The following is a 22,077-nucleotide window of genomic DNA, read 5'->3' as shown; positions in this document are numbered from 1 at the left end:
CTTGCGCAGCAGGCGATGAGACCACTGAGCTAAATCCCCGGCTCGAATGAGCTATTTTTTTGTTGCTGTTGTTGTTTCCATTTTTTTTTTCTTTTCTCATAATTTTTCCTTCCCCTTCTTTCCTTTCCCTCCCACCACCCCTACATCTTTGGACCTTTTCCTATTTCAAATTATCAGTTATTTGTTTTAATCATTTTAATCCTTATTTACACTTTCAGTTTCTCACACTAGAGAAACTATTCGGTATTTACACGTGTGTCCTATTTATTTCACTTAAGAGTATGGCCTCAATATGCATCCATTTAGCTATAAATGTCTCTAGTTTTTCATTCTTTATGGCTGAGTAGTACTCAAAAACCCACGTCTTCTTCATCCAGTTTCCAGTTGATGGGCACTTGGGCTATTTCCAGGCTTTAGCTATTAGAAACTGTGACGCTATAAACATGGGTGCACATATATCGCTGTGGAATGATTCTTTTAATTCTTTGGGGAAGATACCCAGCAGGGGAATACCCAGCTGGGTCAAATGGGACCTCTAGCCCTAGTTCTTTGAGGTATCTCCATACTGATTTCTACAGTGGTTGCACCAGTCTGCACTCCCACCAACAATGGAGAAGGGTTCCTTTCTCCCCACACCCCTGCCAGCATTTGTTATTGGTTGATTTCTTTTTTTTTTTTTGGTACCGGGGATCGAACTCTGGTCCTAGTGCTTGCGCAGCAGGTGACAAAACCACTGAGCTAAATCCCCGGCCCTAATTGGTTGATTTCTTGATAGCAGCCATTCTTTCTGCGGTGAGATGGAATCTCGGTGTTGTTTTCATCTGCATCTCTCAAATGACCAGTGATGTTGAACATTTTTTTCATATATTTATTTGCTACTTTTACTTCTTTGTCTGAGAAATGTCTGTTCATTTCAGATGCCCATTTTTGAATTGGATCTTTGAATTTGAGGGGTCTGATTCTTTTTCAATTCTTTGTATATTCTGGATAATAGACCTTTGTCCGAGGTACAGCTGCTAAATATTTCTTCCCACATTGTAGATTGTCTGTTAGGTCTGTTGGTGGTTTCTCTTGCAGTGCAGAAGCTTTTTTTTGCAGAAGCTTTTTATAAGATGAGATCCCAGTTGTTGATTCTTTGTGCTAGTTCCCGTGCTGCTGAGGTTTTGTTCATAAAGTCTTTCCCTATGCCAATGTCTTCAAGAGTTCTACCTAACTTATCTTCCAACAAGTTTAGTGTTTCTGTCTTAATATTTAGATCATTAATCTACTTTGATCTTAGTTTAGTGCATGGTGATAGGTATGGGTCTAGTTTTAATCTTTGGCTGGTTGAAGTCCAGTTTTTCCAACACCATTTATTAAATAGGCTGTCTTTCCTCCAATGAGGGTGGTTGGCTCCTTTGTCAAAGATGAGGTGGCTGAGTATGTCTGAAGTTGTTTCTGCATCTTCTAAACTATTCCACTGATCCTTGGGTGTGTTTCTTTGCCAGTACCATGCTGTTTTTATCACAGTAGCTTTGTAGTATAGTTTAAAGTTGGGGATTGTTATACCCCCAGCCATGTCTCTGTTGCCTAGAATTGCTTTTGCTATTCTAGGTCTCCCGAATGAGCTATTTTTAATGGGCTAGATTCTCACTGACATTTAATAACAATACTGTATATGGACATTCACTTCCTCGGGGTAGTGCACAAAGGCTACATTGAACAGAAAATGCATTACAGAAGAAATAATAATACTATTCTAATATCACACTAGTAGGAGAAAAGCAATCAAAAGTATTGAGATCTGTTTTTTAGTAAAATCAAGTTGAATCATACGAGAATGACCAAGTTGTCCCGAGACTTCTGCTGACTTTTGATGACCTCTGTTCCTGATAGCAGTCACTATTTCTTTAGGAGCAGATACAATGTAAATATCGCCCCAATGCAACTTATTTTTGTTGATTTGGGATTATTTATTTTCTTTTTTTCTTTGTCGTTTGGGTAGTTCATTTGGGGTTTTAATTCTTTCCTCTTGCACTCACATAACTTCAGTAACAAAAAAATACTGACAAAAGGATAGAGAGAAACTATAATTTTAAAGTATGCAGGTGTGTATAGTCCCCATGAGGAATAGATAGCTCAATTTAAGGAGTAGAAAATGGGAGAAGAAAAGGAAAAAATGGGTTCAGAGAGATAGCTTCTCCTTTGGAACATTAAGTGGCACTGCCATTCTCTTTCATTCCTATTGAGAAAAGGAGTTGGAATAGGAATGCATTGAAGTCTCATTGTGAAAAGTAAGTGTGTTGTGCAGGTCAAGGATTTAAGAGGGCTACGACTGAACTTATAGTATCATCATTTGAGCATTGAGAAATCATTTTGTTGGTGATGATAAATTACTGTGAATATACTTTTTCTAATTATCTTCCTCTGATATGTAATGGGAGCTTTCCTCTGGAAACTTCAGTAGAGGGTTTGAAATAACAGCAATAGTTAAGATCTTTTTCTATGGATAGGCAACTGTTAGTTTTTTTCATGAAAATTAATAGTAAAAGTTAATTTTCCAAATTCAACATATGATATACTTTTACTTTCTATTATTTTTCATATAGTTGTAGGAACAGAAGTTGGAGTGATGTGATTTACCTCTAATTCACTAAAAGTACCTTAGTTTAGTTATTCAGATTATCTTTAAATACCTGACATTGCTACTATCACATATATTGTAATTTACTATAAATGCCTAGAATGCCAAAGCTATTAATATAAATTAAGGAGACATGTGAGATATTTTCAGTATTTAGGGTTCTTTTAAGAATTAAATGTATTACTAAACTGTTTTGAACAATGTGACATTTGAAATAATAGTGTTGACTTTCATTTTGAGAAATCGTATTCAAGCATATTTACAAAACAATTATTTAATTGTACATTAGCCAGAATTTACATTACCAAGAATAAGGGCATTAAATTAATTTTAAACCTTGTAAATGTTATTGAGAGCAGCATATCTCTTATCCATATGCAGATATGCATATTTCTGTGATAGAGTCTAATTTGAACACATCAAGACAGATTGGCATTTTTTGTACCATAAAAGACTTCTTTGTTAATTGCAAACCATATTTAATATGACCTTATAACAAAGTACACCTTATGTGTCATGCTTTGTCTTTAATGTGCATGCGGGAGCTGGGTTCATCTGTGCTAGACAACTGCATTCCATAAAGAGTTTTTTTTTTCTTGATAGGCAATTAGCAGTAATTAGGAAAATTCACCTCACTAAGATGTCAACATGAGATTATTTTAAAGAGTTGAATGTCAGGGACTTAAAAAGAAAGTTCTCTGACACATAGGTATGGCATGTGAAACATGAAATGTTAATTTAACTTTTCTGCTTATTATTCATGCACAGTATTATTTTGTCATTCAGACACTACACTGACAGAGTGTACGAGTGTTAAAATAGTGCTGCTAGAATCAAAAGAGGATTAATCTACCATTGGCCAATTAGCCAAAGGGTACTTGATGGTCTCTGAAGGCTACTGAAGTCTAACTACTAGCAGAAGAATTGGTAAAAAGTCCTCCAGATTACCTTCATTTGCTTGACATTTTGTGAAACATGCTGTAGGCTTTTAATAACTGCATTTGTCAGAAAATGGTTTATAAGTGAGTGATGTAGTAACTGAGTGGATTTTTCATAAGATATTTTGTTACATAGATAATTACATTTCTGCCTAAGACCTTTTTCTTTCTGGTTTTCAGTTTTTAAGTTTTTACTCTTGATGCTCTCAAGTATCATAATAAGGTAAAACTTATGTTTTAAATTTAAACTCTTTGTCACTTAACTTGAAAAAACATTTACCAGGAATATTAATCTTCCTAAGTGCTTATATGAAAAAATAGGTGTGGCCTAGAAATTAATATAATTGCCTTGATATCTCATATAATCATTGAATTATGTGATGGTGGATTTTAATCTTCCATGTGGAAAATACGCAGTATTTTATTTCTTTCTGCTTTATTCCCTATAGAAGTATAGTATTCCAACTAAAAGAATATTGACTCTATTCACCAAAGGATTATAGTGACTTTTTATGAGGTTCTTGCCTATAAAATTCACATAGATTTTGTTAAAGTAGAATTTTCTCCCCAATCCTTTACATCAATTTTGTAACAAAATTTATGTCATAATAAAAATTAAAACTTAAAAATTTTTACCTGTACTTAAGTATGAACCAGAATAATCAGATTATAAGAATAAAAATGAACTTATTTGTATATTCAGTATTAAATATGTCTTATGTCAGTCTTAAGCAGAATTTAAGATTGAAGATTTTAGTGAATTGGAAATGGACTACCTCTATTCGTGATTGCTTTTTCTTACTTTGACTGTAAAACTCTTTGGTTTTCAAAAGCAGATAGAAATGTTGAAAACTGCAGTATAGTTAAACATAGGAACCTGATCTCAGGGTTTATTCTGGTTACTAATGGACCTTTTCCAACACTGACCATCTGGCATTTGCCACAGCATGTGCTGAGAAGAGTTCTGACGCTAGACATGTCCTCCAGGGCCTCCCCACACCCCTGCCCCTGTAATCACCGCATTCAACCTCATCTTTGGGTTTCCCAGAACTTGTGTCTATATTCAGATCCTACTTCCCCAATTAATAAATATTTTCCAAAATTTTAAAAAGATTCATTAGTTTAAGTTTTTAGTCTAGTGACATAAAATTTACAAGGAAAGGTAAACTGTACCTTTGACTGCTAAAGGGTAGTTACTGTCCAGAAAAAAAAGGTGGTAGGTCAGAATCATCCTTTTAGTAGAGGTGAAGAGTTATTCCATCCTATTCTTTTGCTTTGGAGTGCTGCTCCTAAAGCATGCGAATAACAAAAGCATTTTTTACAGGAATGACAGCTAATGTCATGTCCATTGGATAGTCATATATTGAATACTTTGTTCTTTAGAAAAATCATTATCAGAGGGTATCAAAACTATATTGTTTGGGCAATTATTAGGGAAATAATTCTTTTAGAATTATTATATTATTTAAAAGGGCTTTTAAATTTTTACAGATAGCTCCATGTGAAAGCCCTGGGTTCAGTCCCCAATAACACACACACACACACACACACACACACACACACACATACACATACATGCAAATTCTTCTGTATGTATGGTCTTGTTTCTCCTTACAATTTTTTGCAATGTTCTTTCTTTTTTAGACTTACTCTTCTTCGATGTTATATGTAAACTGAAAAATTTTAACTGGTACATAAAAACATAAACTTGTACATGTGTTTACAGGGTACCATGTAATGTTTTAATACTTATGCACATTGTTTAATGTTTAAATGAAGTTAAACATATCTACTCAAGTATTTACCATATACTTTTTAGCTTTTTAAAATACATTGTACATTATTGTTGCCTGTAATTTTCATACTGTGCAATTGCATCCCAGAACTTCCTAACTCTCATCTAACTACAGCTTAGCACCCATTAATCTCCTTTTCCCCACCCTTCTATCCCCCATCTCTCCCGGGGCCTCCGGCAGCCACTATTCTACCTCAGCCTCTATGAGATCTACTGTTTACTATTCCTCATGCAGGTGAGGTCATGCAGTACTTGTCTTTTTCTACCTGGCTTACTTCATATAACAGTTACATCTAGGGCTCACATTCTATCCCAATGTTCTATTTAAATAAATAAATAGAAGTTTCTAGTTTTAAATTTTTATAAATGTTCTATTTTGTAATCTTTGGTTAGAAATAATTGACCATACATAAATTAAAACAAATCTCAGCACTGATTCTGAGATCGACTTTTAGATTAAAATAGACTTTTAGAAGACTGTGGGTTGGAAATATAGGGTTAAAAGTGAGTATAGGTCAATATGCAGGTAGCCCGGTAAGGATCCTAAGTTGGTTGTAATCAAGTAAGTAGCTATTCTTTAAGGCAAAATAACGTTTCTGTTATGGTTATAGGATTATTATATCCCTATATTAAACAATATTTTTTATCATTGTCCTCAGTTTATAAGACTTGTCTCAGACTATAATTTACCACAAATAAAGGTACCCATCATGCTGCACATAAAATAAATCTACCAGTACTGTCACAGATATCTTAAAAATTTTGTGCTCAGAACTACTTTTGCTAGGTAGGCAAGCATCATCTCTGTTTTTTAACAGGGAAAACAGTCACACACTTACACTAGGTCACTCAACTGGTAATTAATAGATTCAAGCCAGGTGTGGTGGCACACACCTGTAATCCCAGCACTCAGCACTCAGCTGAGGCAGAAGGATTGCCATGAGTTCGAGGCCAAAATGAGCTACATAGTGAGATCCTTTCTCAGAAAACAAAAACAAAAACAAAAGAGTCCCACAATAGATTCAGAGAATTAGAATCTAGAAATCATAATTCTTTTTCTTTTAAATATAATGTAACTTAAATGTTCTAGATATTTAAAGATGGAAATAATAATAGAAAAATAAGAACCATGTTCCTGGATAAAACAAAAATATTAACAATTTTAAGAGTATTCTTAATTTATTGGTAGATTTTACAACACAATTTTTGTTTTGGTACCGGGGATTGAACTCAGGACCTTGTATTTGCGAGGCAGGCAGCGTACAACACAATTTTTAGTAGATAAGGTCATCCACAAAAGCAGCCAAACCAAGTGTGAGCAAGCAGAAGTTATTTATACTTCATGTGTCATGTATAACATTTCTGAGATGAGAAGGAGAAGTCTTGCTCTGGGTTCAATCCCCGTATGAAAGAAAGAAGGGTGGGGGAGAAAGAAACAGAGACAGAGAGAGAGAGGAGAGAGGAAGGGAGGGAAGACAGAAAGGAAGAGGAATTGAGGGAAGGAGGGAGGGAGGGAGGGAGAGAGAGAACAAAAGAAAAAAACCTAAACTAAGAAAAGTTAGTAATGGAACCTAAGTTATTAATCCAAGCATTCCAAGGAATAAGCAAAGGATTTGAAACTGATGGGATAAATTATCTACATATTCCCCTATTTTAACAGGTACTCTGCAGCATTCCTATACATACATGTATATAATATTATAATTATATATGTACTGTTAGAAATATTTGAAAGGTTATAGATTTAAGAACCTTTTAATCAAAATATTATATTTTGATAAAATACAAATGCTTTTTGTAATTTCAGGGTTTCTTCTTTTATATTTTTATATTGTTACATTGAAGTTGAAATTTACATATGCATGCCTTTTAGAAAAAATGTATTTATTGGCTTGGTCTTTCCTCAGTAGAGACACATTTATAGTTTTAGGATCTGCTGGCATGGATAAAATTGGCAGAAATATAGTAGCATCCAAGTACAACAAGTGAGAGAAGCCACCTGGGGCTATTCATAGGAAAGAAAGAGCCTCATCAAATTTTAGTCTCCTGTGTTGCTGGGGATTCTGCCTATAATTATGGCGATGAGTTGGCTACAAAATTGAAATTTCACAAAGTCTAATACAGATGCAGAACATTAACATCAAAATTGAGACATGCTCTGGTACATATGTACAAGAAAAGCTTATCAAATATTATTAATAAAATACATTTTAACTTATATGGTAATAAATTAATAAAATGTGAATAAAAGCTGCAATGATGTGTGTCTTTATAGCACCATATAGACTACAGATAGAAATTTTAAATTTTTAATCCTTTGTTTTGGATCTTATATGTAAGGCAGTTGTTTTCAGATACTGTACTATGGTAAGCATTTTAGTGGACAAAAATATCATCCTCTCTCAAGGATTTAAATTAACCAGGGTTTATGGATAAATAACACGCATACTTCTGTGGAAGCTAAGGGAATGGAGAAGCTACTTTGGTGAGGCAAAGGAAAAAAGGCTTTGTGAAGAAGAAAATATTACCCTTTTAAAGATAAGAGATGCTTCAGGTGAAAGAAACACTGTGTGTAAAGTCATAGATGGAAAATGGCAGGCAGATTTGGGGAATGGCAGACAAGTTTGACTTCAGGTCGTATTTAACTGAAAAACAAATTGAACCTCAAATGTTAGAAAGCTTTAATACCCACACACATTTGAGCTTTATTGTTGGGTTGAAGAACCCCTGAAGGGCTTTGAAGGAGGGATTTACAGGTCAGTACCGTTTGAGGAACTTGTATAAAAAGTGGTATGGAGGTAAGAAAAGGAGTAGGGAGAAGGATGGTTTTTCCAATAGTATCAGTGAGATAATAGGGTGTGCATGAAGAATGGCAGAAAGGAGTGGGAAACATTACATAATTTATAGAACCTGACAACTGACTGAACATATATTAAAAAAAAGTAGGGAGGAAGGTAGATTCAAGTTTGGATGATAACCAAGAAGATTTTCATATTTAGGGAAATTATGAGTTCATTTTTAGATATTAACTGTTTGGTATACTTGGAACAATTCATGAATAAATATTTCATGCAAGTCTTTAAAGCTATACTTCTAGATCATCAGCTAAAATATAGTCAAAGAAATAGCTTTTTTATCAAAACATATTCTTATTTCAAGAGTATATCAAGCCCTACTTTCTAATTCATGGCCTGAAATATTCATGTTTAACCACATGCATATACAGAAACATTTAATTGTGGTTTTATTGGGAAAGTTTCTAGAAGTTATGTTTATAGTATTAATACCTAAATAATATATCTCATGTTTGTATTACTGTGTACTTTAGCTGCATCTTTTGCTGTACCTAATAGTAATCATAACAAAGATTCTTTTCCCTTCCCAGAGATTTAAGTTTTGTTTTGTTTACTGGTCCCTTATGTTAGACACCATATTATAAGCTTCTTTATAGTAGCAGTAATGCATTTACCCTCTTGAGGAGCTCTGAGTCACTATGCTGTCACAGTTTGGTGACATTCTGCTGCCTACAGATGAAGGCTTAAGGCTAACATTGAGACTTTCTTTTACACTCCTTTATGAAAGTGTTAGTAGTATGTCATTTAGCAAATATGTATATTATTAAAAACTCAGAGCTGGGTATTTAGCTCAGTGGTTCTGGTGCCTGCCTCGCAAGCGCGAGGTCCCGAGTTTCATCCCTGGTACCAAAAAAAAGAATTCAGATGTTAGGAATTTAGTGCAGTTTTACCTCCACGTTATAAATAAGAGTTGTCAACTCTCGATCAAGTACATAAAATTGAGCAAGTTTGTTTGCATGCTATTTACTTGAACTAAATCCCTAACAAGCCTCATCTGCTAATTGGACTGAACATTTATGTTGCTAAATGGGAATATTTTGGCTTCTATATAAGGTAATAAGACCTACCCAGTGGAATAAACAACTAACATCTGTTATCTTGTCCTGCTCCAGCTTGGCTTTTACCAAGTTAAGTGCATTAGACCTGAAGTCAGAGTTATCATATCTATGAATCTCTGACTCATCCATGTATATGTAAAGGGGAAGAAATAGTTTGATATGAATAAAGACCAACCAACCTAAAGATACTGGATATAGCTGCTTCATTTTGTTTAACTTTATAAGCTCTACAACTTTAGCAAAAGCTAATAGAGAGGGTAGAATATTTGTAAATTCTTATAATAATTATTTTCCTTGGCATTTTCCTACCTAAAGAATTTTATGCTGACAACTGTTGGATTAACTGTAGTTACTCTTATATTTATTTTCTTTTTTTAAGAAGCTAAATTTGGATCTGGCTGGGGTTCGGAAAGAAAATGAAGATCTACTTAAAAAATTGGAGTCCTCATATGAAATCACAAGTTTGGCAGAAGAAGTTGCCAAGGTAGCAGCTCCACATATACCAGTTACATCACTGGGCTCCTCAAGGAGCATGGATTTAGAAACGAAGCAGCTACAGTGTAAACTAAAGGTGATTAATATAAAGTTTATTAAGCATGAAAACATACATTCAAATACTGCATCCTCAGACATGTTTGTATCAACTCTAACTTATTCTAAAAAAGGTAAATTGGTATAAATAATCCAAAACTTGGTACTGCTTTGATGTCATTATTTAATTTTAACCTGGTAGATTCGTATCTGGTAATTCATTGTACTATTCTCTGAAAAAAAAAAAAATGACCAGAAACAATGAAATCCTAATTAAGAGCTAATGGTAATTGACCATTGTCTTCTCCAACATTCGACCCCTCTCTGTTCTGCATTTCTCCCTGGACTGAACAGAACCCTTTCAGGTCTAGAGTGCCAACCATTACACCACAGAACCTTCCTTGAACAGAACGCTTTCAAGCTAAGGGATCAGCATATAGGATTTCCTCTCCTCTACACAGTTGCTGACCTTTTTCTTTTGTTGTTAGCTGGAAATGAGGAAGAGGGAAGTGAGAGGAGGGAGGAGGAGCAGAAGTTAAAGATAGATTGGTTTAATAGATTTCAGCAAGTTAAACTGGGAGTGGAGTGAAAATACAGTGTTCCTTTTGTTTATAAAAAATTACATGTAAGGTCCAAGTGAAACAGCCAACAACTTGCAAGTGAGGCTTCCCTTAGTGTAAATAGAATTATCTTATAAGAAACAGGATTCATGAGTTTTAATTGGAAAGCTCATTTTCACTCTCCTTAAAGGAAACTTATTTATTTTTCACGTTTGATTATTTTCTTCATTTGGGTGATTGGTAAGCTGGAAACATAAAGGCAAGGTATATAGGAACATAACTAATGGGAGTCACTAGAAAGAAAAATCTGATTGTAAATGCACAGAGAACATTAAATGGAATAAGAATTACTGTTAAGAGGGTATTGGAATACTGAATTGTCAAATAAACTTTTAGTTGTTTTTAATCTAAAATATTTTTTAGGGTAGGGTTATTAATACAATAAAATAGGATAAAATTTAAAAGTGAGTATATGATTGCTTGAAAATATTCTGCTTTGTTAATAATAGGTATAGGGCCGGGGATTTAGCTCAGTGGTTTCGCCGCCTGCTGCGCAAGCACAAGGACCAAAGTTCGATCCCCGATACCAAAATTAAATAAATAAATAAATACTGTGTTTTTAAAAAAATAATAATAGGTATAAAACTGGCATTGATTGAGATGCTTCTTGAACATCATCAGATAACTTTTACATGCAAAACTTGCCTTAACATTTTTAAAGTCTAATTTATATTAATGTTAGAAATGTTAGAAAAATAATTGTTCAAATGTTGGGAATCTATCTTCTCTTGAAGGATGTTTTTGTCTCTGAAAAAGTGCATAAAATGTACAAATTGAACATTTTAGGGTTTAGATTTCATATAAATGAAGGTAAAATCATTAAGATATTCTTTGATCTTATCTGCTACACAGATTGCACTTCAGTTCTGTAATTCTTTTTAAATCTTCCTGATCCTAATAAAAATTTTTCACAAATATAAAACAATGTATGATCCAGAATGATCTGACTTTTAAAAATTTTAAAGTATTAGGTTTAAATTGATTTATATTTTACTTATTTGGCTTTACTGACTGTAAATAGACTAACAGAAATTTAAACTTTTAAAAAATGATCTAACAATTTTGGTTGATAATAGATTCATGTGAGTATGTGTAAATTATGTGCATTATAACATTTTCCAGGTACACAATTTTACCCATATACAGTGTATGTATCTCTCTTGTTTTGGACAAGTGTGAGCCAGAAAAGGGAGATATGAGAGGCCTAAAGCAATTTAGTTTAACTGCACATATGTAACCTGGTCTCTCGGAACACCGACCAGGCTATGTAGAGACAAAAAGGATAAATACTTACTTTTATCTTGTTTCATGTTTCATATATAAATTTCCTGAAAGAAATGTAAGCACATAATATTCTGCTGCTAAAAATTTGTTTCAGTATTGTATTAGTTTGCTAGAGCTGCCATAACAAGATACCAACAAGATAGTTTAGAAATAAAATAACTAAGAATTCTGGAAGCTGGAAGTCCAAGATCAAAGTGTAAACAGTGTGGTTTGTTTTCCCCCGGGCCTCTTGGCTGGTAGCTGGCTGTCTTCTCACTTCATTTCCAGTCTTTCCCGTGTGCGTCTTGGTTCCCTAGTTCCTTTTTCACAGAGACCTCTCATGCACTCTTGAGAGCCCGCCCTAAAACCAGTTTACCTTTCACCTTGTAAAGGCCCAGTTTCCAATGCAGTCCCATTCGGAAGTGCTGGGGATTAGGTGAGGACTTAGCATATATATTTAGGGCATCGCGTTTCAGCCTGTAAAAGATATCAAACTACTCGCAGTGATTATCTAAGAAGTAACTTATGTTTTAACTGATTTAATGCTTCAGTGAGAAAGTTGGTTAGATTTAAATCTACTAAAGATCTACATACATCTTTTTCATTTTATACAATATCTTTTCTATGTAATTTCTTGCATGTACTTTTCAGATGTCCCAAGATCATCCAATAGCATTACAATGCTCATGTGCGTTTTCTATATCTTCATGTTTACCCAATTTAAATGTTTCCTCAAGATATCCACCTTTATATAGATACATAATAAAATATTAGAGATTATAAAAATTCCTTTCATTGAATATACTTATAGAACTTTTTAGTTTTTTACACAACCTAGGTAAAGTAGCACTTCAGTTTATATTGTGGTTTTTACTTCCTGACCCTTAAAGAGCATTTTATATGTATTATTATATTCTCTTCCATTTTGCTAGTAAATTAATAATAGTGAAAAATAGGTTTTAAACTACTGTTCCTGTATATATAGTTTATCGTTAGGCTGATTCGAAGTGTTTTACAAATACTAATTTTCATCTTAACCCTATAAGGTAGGTTCTTTTATTATCTCTCTTTTACAGTTGAGAAACAGAAAAAATAAGTTAATTGCCCACATTCACACAGCTACTGAGTGGGAAAGCTAAGAATAGAATTTAAGCTGTCTGGCTCCAGAGTCCATGTTTTAATCATTACGCTATGCAAACTTTAAATAAAAATTCAGTAAACTTATTATAGGAAAGTACTGACATGGATGGATAGTTACCATGACATTTTTGATGTATGTGTTTTACACAAGATTTTAAGTCGTGTTAGTAGGGAATGGAACAGTGATAGAGAAATGGATTTGATCATTTTTTGGCCACTAACTTCTTATGGGACCAAGTTAAGGAAATAACCTTTCTAAAGGTCTGTTGCAGGGATGCCTTTCTACCCATCTCATAAGAACTTTACTTTCAATTTTTATATTTTTATGAGTCCATGTTTGCAGTACATAATGATTATGTTCCTCTTAGGGAGTTGTACATGTACATGACACGTCTTAATTCTGTTTTTTTCATCTCCTTCCCCTTTTTCCCCTGCTTTCATCTCTTGGTCCCCCTTCACTTTTGAGAAAGATCTCTATTTCCTATTATCTTTTATTTTGCTCTTTATTTATATTTTAAGGTTCTTATGTGAGAGAAACCATGCAATATTTAAGCTTGTGTGTCTCATTTATTTCAGTTAACATTATGGTCTCAAAGTAGGTCCATTTCCCTTCTTTTAATGGCAGAGTAGTGCTCCATCATGTATAAATGCCACATTTTCTTTACTTACATCTTTACTTGATGGATAATATAGGCCACTTCTAAGATTTAATTATTATGAATTGTGTTGCTATAAACATGGGTATGCATTTGAAACTATTCGGGAAGAAATTTTGAGGATCAAATAAAATAGCTATGAGATTTAAAGATTCTGGCAAAAGTATGTATCAAACTGGCATGGTTTTACTTATTATAATTCAATAATCCTTCAATTATTTAGCAGTCAGTGGTACAGCATTTTCAGCTGCATAAAATAGTCTTAAATCTAAAAACAGAAAAGAAACAGCTCTCTTAAAATTAATTCCACTGAAGATATTTTAAGAACTTTTTTATTGCCTGTTATCTTTTATTTTAAATAAAATTCAAAGTTTATCTTCTCAGCAGAAAACACCTTAAATCAGCAAGCCATTAGTGTATATATTAAGGGGTAGGATGATTGCTTTTAGGCAAGAATACTGACAGAAGCAAAAAAAAATGCAGCCAGCAGATTGATAGAGAGGAAAAGAAAATACAAAATTAGAAAACTATAGGAGCCTGGGTCCATTCATAGTGGGAATAAGTAGGTATTTGTATACAGATGTCCCTGAAGGTATCACTATATAAGAATATAGTGATAATATAATATATAATAAATAAAGTTAATTAATATAGTGATATATTACATTGTTAATATAGCAGCATAATTGTGGATATTCATATTTCTAAATGAATTAATGAATTCAAATCTAATAATAGTTCTAATTAACTATTAGATATACTATTTCAAATATTTTTAGAGCTATTTTATTCTATTTATATTAATTTAATACTTTTAAAACTTAACAAATGTATTAATATGAATATATAAACAGTATCCTAAAAGCAGAATGCCAAAAAGATTAAGTGATATCTCAGACTACGTGTTTAACTGGAACTTGAGTCAAATGTGAAAGTTAGGTGTCTTAACACTCCAGTTACCTCTGCTCCTAGGTGGTATAGTCAGTGAATACCACAAAACTCTTCTGCTTTGAAAAATCTAGAAATTATGTATAAATACTTGAATAATAGGTAAAGAAGTGTTTAATAGTCATAAGATTCTCTATGGGTTAGGTATTATTCTTCAGCAAACTATCCTAAAACATTGTGGTTTAAAATTACAGCAGATTATTTTTTCTTCCAATCCATTTGGCTGGAGAGTTCTTTTGCTGGTCTCCTCTGGGTTCCCTGGTGTCTAGCCTCTTCTGAACCTGAGATTTACTTACCTGGTTGGATGTCTAAGCTATCCCCACTCAGGTTGGCAGTTGCTCTGCTAGCTGTCAGCTGGGTCTGGGTTTTACTCCCTGTGATCTTACAGTGTTCTTCCTCTCAAGGAGATCCCACAGTAGTGCTCCAAGAGGGCCAAGGTGATGTTGCTTCCAGGCACAGGGTTTACAAGTTGCAAAAATGTCAGTTCTGCCACATTCTTTTGGTCAAAGCAAATCACTGGCCAGACTAGATTCAAAGGGCTGGAAAATAGATTCTACCACTGAATGGGAGGAGCATCAAATTAGTTGTGACAACATTTAGTCTAGTAAAGGTTACTGGAAAGCCCAGCGTTTATTTTAAGTGATTGTATTAAGCCATTAAATTATTAATTACACAAACACATTTACATATTACGAGGATAATTCATGTTTCCCATAAATATACTCTTTGAATATACTCTTTGCAATTATTTGATTATATTTCTCTATGGCCTGGCATGATACATAAAAATTTCAGTATTACCATGTTATTTCTATTGGAAAATATAAAGCATTCAAAAATATAAAACGTTTAATTATTGTTCAGTGTAATTTTATTACTCTTCTTGAGAATGACATTTACTCTGCTTTTGTTCAAGATGGAAAGTTATATTGGAATTTGTGTCTATTTTGATCTAGAATGCAACTAATGAACTCACTAAACAGACATCAGATGTGAAGTCTCTGAAATTTGAACTCCTAGCAAAAAAAGAATACATAAAGGAAATGCATGAAAAGTATGTTTTTCCTATTTCTTGCGCAGGGGCCATGCTAATCTTCTCTGTATGGTTCCAATTTTAGTATATGTGCTGCCGAAGCAAGCACTGTTTTTCCCATTTCTATCTATTGTATTTGGTGCCACCTAGTGGCGGTCAAATCTATTAAGTGTTGCCCTCAAGAAACTACTATGTACTAACAATGTAATTCTGCTAAGTTACTGTCTGAAGCTACGTAAGATGGACCTTTAAGAAATACTTACTACATATATTGTGATTAATTGCAAACTGGTTACTGTTTTCATTAGGGTAATATTTAACGTCAGAATTTCCTTATTAAACATTTCAAATAAACATAAATTAATGTCAGGTCTATGAACAAAAAACTTTAAAATTTAATAATTATTTGACAAAAATATATAGAGATGAATACTTACATTGGGTTTAATACCTAAGATTATAAAACTAAAATGGAAAAAGGAAATTTTTGTCCTGTTTAAAATAACTGGAGATACTTTTTCTGTTTATGATTAAAAAAGGATTTTAAACACTCTATTACTTTAAACCAAAATGATTTTCTTTCCCCATCTTTTATAAATATGATTGTTTATAGGTGATAACATGTTTTGATATGTATCTCATATATACACCTGTATACCACATTATAAGTAAAAATAATGTAAGAGTGATATTAGTAGATAAAATTATTATACAAAAAGATTGGTTAATTTTTTAACTGAGAATATCTTAAAGTAAAGGACATGTCTCGCTTGTTATTTAACAGTGAGGAGTGTAGAGAAACACTCTGAATCCTGACTCCTCTATCTACTAGCTCTATGACTGAATTAAATACTGTTAATTTATAAGGTTTTAGGAAGAATAAATGAATTAACAGATATAATCACTTACAATAGTGACTGGCATATAGCCACTCTGCCGTAGTAGTAATGGTGGTAGCAGTAGCAGCGGCAGTAGTAATAGTTGTCACTGAAGCTACCATTTTGTCCTTAATATTTTATCATCTTTTGCTAAACTGATATGGGAAGTAAATCTCAAATGATAGTAAATTAGAAGATAGCATGCCTAGTTTTATTGTATAAGAGTTTACATTTGTTTATAAAAGTATAAGATTGTTTCTTAACATTTGTAGGCCTTTGATTATCTCTAAACATCACTTCAGTTGTTCTAAATGATACAAAAAAGTAATTTAAATATGATAATTTAAAGTTCTCATGAATTTTATTTCTCAATTAATTTTCATTTTTTATTATTACTTTTATTGGTACGTTTTAGGTATACAATATGATGACATTCATCATTGGAGATTTGTACCTTTACATAATATATCTTGATTCATGTTTTTCCCCATTCCCCTGCCCTGCCTTCAATCGCTTCACCCCTCTCTATTTACAAAGACTTTGTTACCATTTTTCATTTTCAGATGTTAATTCCATTCCCTTCTTTCTTTCCCCCTACCCCTTTGCACCTTTTCTTCCTATTTCACATTATCTATTATACATTCTGATCCTTATCTATACTTTCAGCTTCTCACACTAGACAATTTGGTATTTACACATGTGTGTCCTATTTATTTCACCTAAGAGTATTGCCTCAATGTGCATCCATTTAGCTATAAGTGTCTCTAATTTCTCATTTTTTATGGCTGAGTAATACTCTATTTTATATTTTTTTAAACGCCACGTTTTCTTTTTCCAGTCTCTAGCTGAAGAGCAACTGGGCTGTTTCCATGTTTTAGTTTTACAAACTGTGCCACTATAAACGTGGTTGCACATTTATCACTATGATATGATTCTTTTAATTCTTTTGGGAAGATACCCAGCAGGCGAATAGCTGAGTCAAATGGGACCTCTGATCCTGGTTCTTTGAGGTATCTCCATACTGACTTCCACAGTGGTTGCACCAGTCTACACTCCCATCAGCAGTGGAGCAGTGTTCCTCTTTCCCCACAGTCCCTCCAGCATTTGTTATTAGTTGATTTCTTGATAGCAGCCATTCTTTCTAGGGTGAGGTGGAATCTGAGGGATGTTTTCATTTGCATCTATCCAGTGACCAGTGATGTTGAACATTTTTTCACATGTTTATTTGCTATTTCTACTTCTTTATGTGAGAAATGTCTGTACATTACAGATGCCTATTTTTTGATTGGATATTTAAATTTGGGAGGTCTGATTTTTTTTAAGGTCTTTATATATTCTAGATAATAAACTTCTGTCTGAGGAACAGCTGGTAAACATTTTTTCCCACTTTGAGGGTTGTCTCTTCATGCTATTGGTGGTTTCTCTTGCTATGCAGAAACTTTTTAATAAGAAGAGATCCCACTTGTTGATTGTGCTAGTTCATGTGCAACTGAGGTTTTGTTCATTAAATCTTTTCCTACACCAGTGTCTTCAAGAATTCTACCTAACCTCTCCTAAACGGTTTAGTTTTTCTGTTTTAATATTTAGATCTTTAATCCATTTCATTTTAGTTTGGTGCATGGTGAGAGGTATAGGTCTAGTTTTTGTTTTTGTTTTTGTTTTTGGTACTGGGAATCAAACTCGGGTCCTTCTGCTTGCGAGGCAGGCGGCAGAACCACTGACCTAAATCCCCGGCCTATAGGTCTAGTTTTAATCTTTAGCAAGTTGAAACCCAATTTGACCAGCACCATTTATTAGAGAAGCTATCTTTCCTCCAGTGAGGATGTTTGACTCCTTTGTCAAAGATGAGGTGGCTGAGGGTGTCTGGAGTTGTTTTTGCATCTTCTAATCTGTTCTACTGGTCCTCCAGTCTGTTTTCTTGCGAGTACCATGCTGGGGTTTTTTGGGTTTTTTTTTTATCTCAGTAGCCTTGTAGTATAGTTTCAAGTTGGGATTGTGATACCGCCTACCTTGTCATTGTTTCCTAAAATTACTTTTGCTCTTCTAGGTCTCTTCTTATTCCAAATAAACTTTTGGATTGTTTTCTCAAGGTCTGTGAAGTATGCTGCTGGAATTTCAATTGGGATTGCATTTAATCTATATAGCAGTTTTGGAAGTGTGGCCATTTTCACTCTGTTGATTCTTCCTACCCAGGAGCAAGGGATCTCTTTCCATTTTCTGATATCATCTTCAATTTCTCTTTTCAGAGTGCTATAGTTTTCAGAAAAGAGGTCTTTGATTTCTTTCATTAGATTGATTCCTAGGTATTTCATTTTTTTGGATATTATTGTGAAGGAAGTTGTTACTCCATTTCCTTTTTCAGTGAGTCTATTGTTTGTGTACATGATTTTTGTGTGTAGAAGACTTTTGGTGGAATTTTGGGGGACTTCTATATAGAGTATCAAGTCATCTGCAAATAATGACACTTTGACTTCTTCATTTCCTATCTTTATTCCTTTTATTTCTTTCTCTTGTCTAATTGCTATGGCTAATATTTCCAAAACTATGTTGCACAGGTGGATATCCTTGTCTGGCTCCTGATTTTAGTGTAAAGGATTTCAGTTTTTGACCATTTAGTATGATAATGGCTAGAGTGCTTGCCTCGTATTCATAAGACCCAGTACCACAAATTGGGCTTACTCTGTTTTCCTAATATGCATATTCACTTATATGAATTTCCCTTGTAAAACTGCTTTCATTGTGTCCCATAGATTCCGATATGTTGTATTGTTATTGTCATTTAATTGTAGGAACTGTCTGATTTCTTCTTTAATTTCCTCTGCGACCGATTGGTTATTCAGAAGTGTGTTGTTCAATTTCCATGTGTTTCTGAAATTCTTGCAATTTCTTTTGGTATTGATCTCCCATTTCATTGCACTATGGTCTGATAATATACAGGAGATAACTTCAATTCCTTTGCACTTACTTAAACATATTCTGTGAGCGAGTATGTGGTCTATTTTGGAGAACAACCTGTGTGCAGCTAAAAAGGATGTGTAATCTGATTTTGTGGGGTGCAACACTGAAAACATCTGTTAAATTCATTTGTTCAAGAATTTGATTGAGTTCTAGTATTTTGTTGTTTATTTTTTATCATCTAGTTGATCTATCTATTTGTGACAGTGCAGTATTGCGGTCCCCCACTACTATTGTATTAGTGGTTATTTGATTTTTTCATGTCTGTTAGTATTTGTTTTATATAGTTGGGCACACTAGTGTTTGGTGCATATATTTTAATGATTGTCATCTCTTCCTCTTGGATTGTTCCCTTTACAAGGATGTAGGGTCCTTCTTTGACTCTCTTAATCAATGTTGGTTTGAAATCCATTTGATCTGCAAAGAAGATAGCTACTCCTGTTTTTTTTTTTTTTTTTTTTTTTTGGTTCCTGTCACATGAAGTATTGTTTTCCACCCTTTCACTTTCAGTCTATGAGTTTCTTTTTGAATTAAGTGTGTTTTATGTATGCAGCATATTGTTGGATCTTGCTTCTTGATCCATTCTTCCAGTCTATTTGTTTTGATTGGTGAATTGAGACCATTAACACTGATGGTTATAACTGATGCGTGTTGACTTCTTGTCATAACTTTTTCTTTTTGTTGGTCCCCCCCTTGCATTTAATTTATTGTCGTGCCTGATGGATTCATTCTGCTGGGCTTCCTAGGGTTGTGATCCTCATTGTTTTTTCCAAGGATATTGTTTAAAATTTTTTGGAGTACTGGTTTGGTATTTATGAAGTTCCTCAGGTGCTCTTTGTCATGAAAGTATCTTATTTCTCCATCAATTTTGAAAGATAGTTTTTCAGAATTGGACGTTGTTTTCTTTTAGGGCTTGAAATATGTCACTCCAGGGTCTTCTTGCCTTGAGGGTTTGTATTGAGAAGTCTGCAGTGATTCTGATGGGCTTTTCTTTGTATGTGATTTGTTTCTTTTTTCTAACTGCTTGTAGAATTTTATTCTTCTGTTGGGTTTCTGGTATCTTAACTATTGTATCCCTAGGTGTAGATTGTTTTGATTATTGCTAGTTGGAGTCCTATATGCCTCACTTATCTGTATGTCAAGTTCTTTTTCCCTGCTTGGGAATTTTTTCTGCCATTACTTCTGTGAACAGTTTTTTTTATGTCATTTGCACTCTCTCCTGTTTCTTCATTGACTGTGATCAGTGTTATGTTATTCTTCGCTGCATCATCTAGCAGCTGCTGGATTGATTTCTCATTGTCCCTTACTGTTTTTAAGAAATTTTTCTTTTCTTGGCCACTAATTGCAATCCTGTCTTCTGTATCTGAAATTCTCTCCTCACTTCGGGTCATTCTGCTGTGTAAACTTTCAATAGAGTTTTTAATCTCCCGGAAGCCTGTTTGCATGAGTTTTATGGATTCTATTTGTTTTCTGTGTTGGGATTCCACCATGTTCCTCAGCTCCTCTATTTTTTTTATCTGTGTCTGCTCTAGATTTATTAATCATGTCTTGCACCATGGACACAATCTCTGTTGTTTTCTGAGAAATTATTTCTGATTTTATTTTCTCCAGATCCTCTTTCATTCCCAGTTCAGTGAGTCCAGGGAGTCAGATTGTTCCATCTTGTTGCCCTTTGGGGTTACCTTAGGTGATCTGGAAGTCTGGTTTTGAGACTTGTTTATGTGTCTTCTCATTTCAACAGATGCAGTCTATTGCTTCTTTGTTGAGGCAACTTTTTGCTCACCCAGTGGTCTTCACTTCTCAGCAAGCCACTGAGCAGCCTTTTCTCTGCTGAGTTCCTGGGTTCTGAGTGGTGGCCTTCTGGATCCCTGTGCTGTCCTGTTGTCTGGGCAGGGTTCTGGCTGGGGCCTATGCACACTTGGGATTGTATCTAGGTGTGCCTCTGGCTAGGGCCTGTCCTCCTACTTAACTGTTATCTGAGAGGGGCTTTGGCTGGGGGCTATGCACCCCCGTAGCTGGTGTCTGGGTGGGCTTCTGGCTAGGGTCTGCATGCACTTACCGATGGTATGGGGTGGGCCTCTGGCTATTGCTTGTGTGCTTGTGCAGCTCTTTTCCAGGTCAGTCTTTGGCTAGGACCTGTGGGCCCAAGAGGCCTCAGTCAGGGCGGGGCCCTGGCTGGACCTTCCTGCAGCCATGCCACTGTGGTCCACACCAGCTTGTATTATTATTATTGTATATTTTATTTAAATTATAATATACCAATATTATAATTATGATTAAATTATAATAGAGTGATATTTAATGAATGCCATTTATTTTACTAGTTTATAGTTTGATTAATATAAGATAGCATTTTAAACCTAACAGTAGGTATAATATTGGATAATATTGGATAATACGTAAGATATAGTTCATAGTTTTATTGATATGAGATAGCATTTTAAACCTACCAGTAGGTATAATATTGGATAATATGTAAGATATGACCACTGTTTAATGTGTTTTCTGTTATCTTAATAAAATATCTTTTGTTTCTCTCAAGGATTTCTCGAATGGAGAGGGATATAACTATGAAAAGACATTTGATAGAGGACTTGAAATTTCGTCAGAAAGTAAATTCTGAAAGTAATGAAAGTTTTAGTCAAATGTTAGAAAATCTTGAAAAAAAGGTATCAATATTGATGTGTTTGGTGCTATTAAACTGAAAAACTATTTCTTCTGTTATTCTTGGAAATATGTAATAAATGTTGTTACTTATTCTCTGTTATATGTATTCATATATTT

At 34.0% G+C, this 22,077-nt stretch overlaps 1 protein-coding gene and 1 pseudogene across 13 annotated transcripts in view; one reads left to right on the top strand and one right to left on the bottom strand.

Moving 5' to 3' along the window:
- The window catches only part of Cntln (centlein), a 553,090-nt gene that overhangs the window by 304,922 nt on the left and 226,091 nt on the right, over positions 1 to 22,077 (top strand). For all 13 annotated transcript variants that reach the window (XR_015440059.1, XM_087183859.1, XM_087183868.1 and 10 more), the window contains 3 exons: positions 9,649 to 9,840; positions 15,384 to 15,481; positions 21,836 to 21,962. Coding sequence is in view for 12 of the 13 variants with exons in the window: in XM_087183859.1 (XP_087039985.1) it covers positions 9,649 to 9,840; positions 15,384 to 15,481; positions 21,836 to 21,962 (417 nt within the window). In the remaining variant the exon portion in view is untranslated. The remainder of the gene's footprint in view (positions 1 to 9,648; positions 9,841 to 15,383; positions 15,482 to 21,835; positions 21,963 to 22,077) is intronic.
- Positions 15,469 to 15,569, bottom strand: LOC147825901 (U6 spliceosomal RNA; annotated as a pseudogene).

Source organism: Heterocephalus glaber, unplaced genomic scaffold (assembly GCF_053883595.1).
Source record: "Heterocephalus glaber isolate CG9 unplaced genomic scaffold, H.glaber_assembly_v1.0 deba00001481, whole genome shotgun sequence".
Taxonomy (NCBI): domain Eukaryota; kingdom Metazoa; phylum Chordata; class Mammalia; order Rodentia; family Bathyergidae; genus Heterocephalus; species Heterocephalus glaber.
The sequence above is the reverse complement of the archived record's forward strand: the minus strand, read 5'-3'. Positions and strand labels throughout refer to the sequence as shown.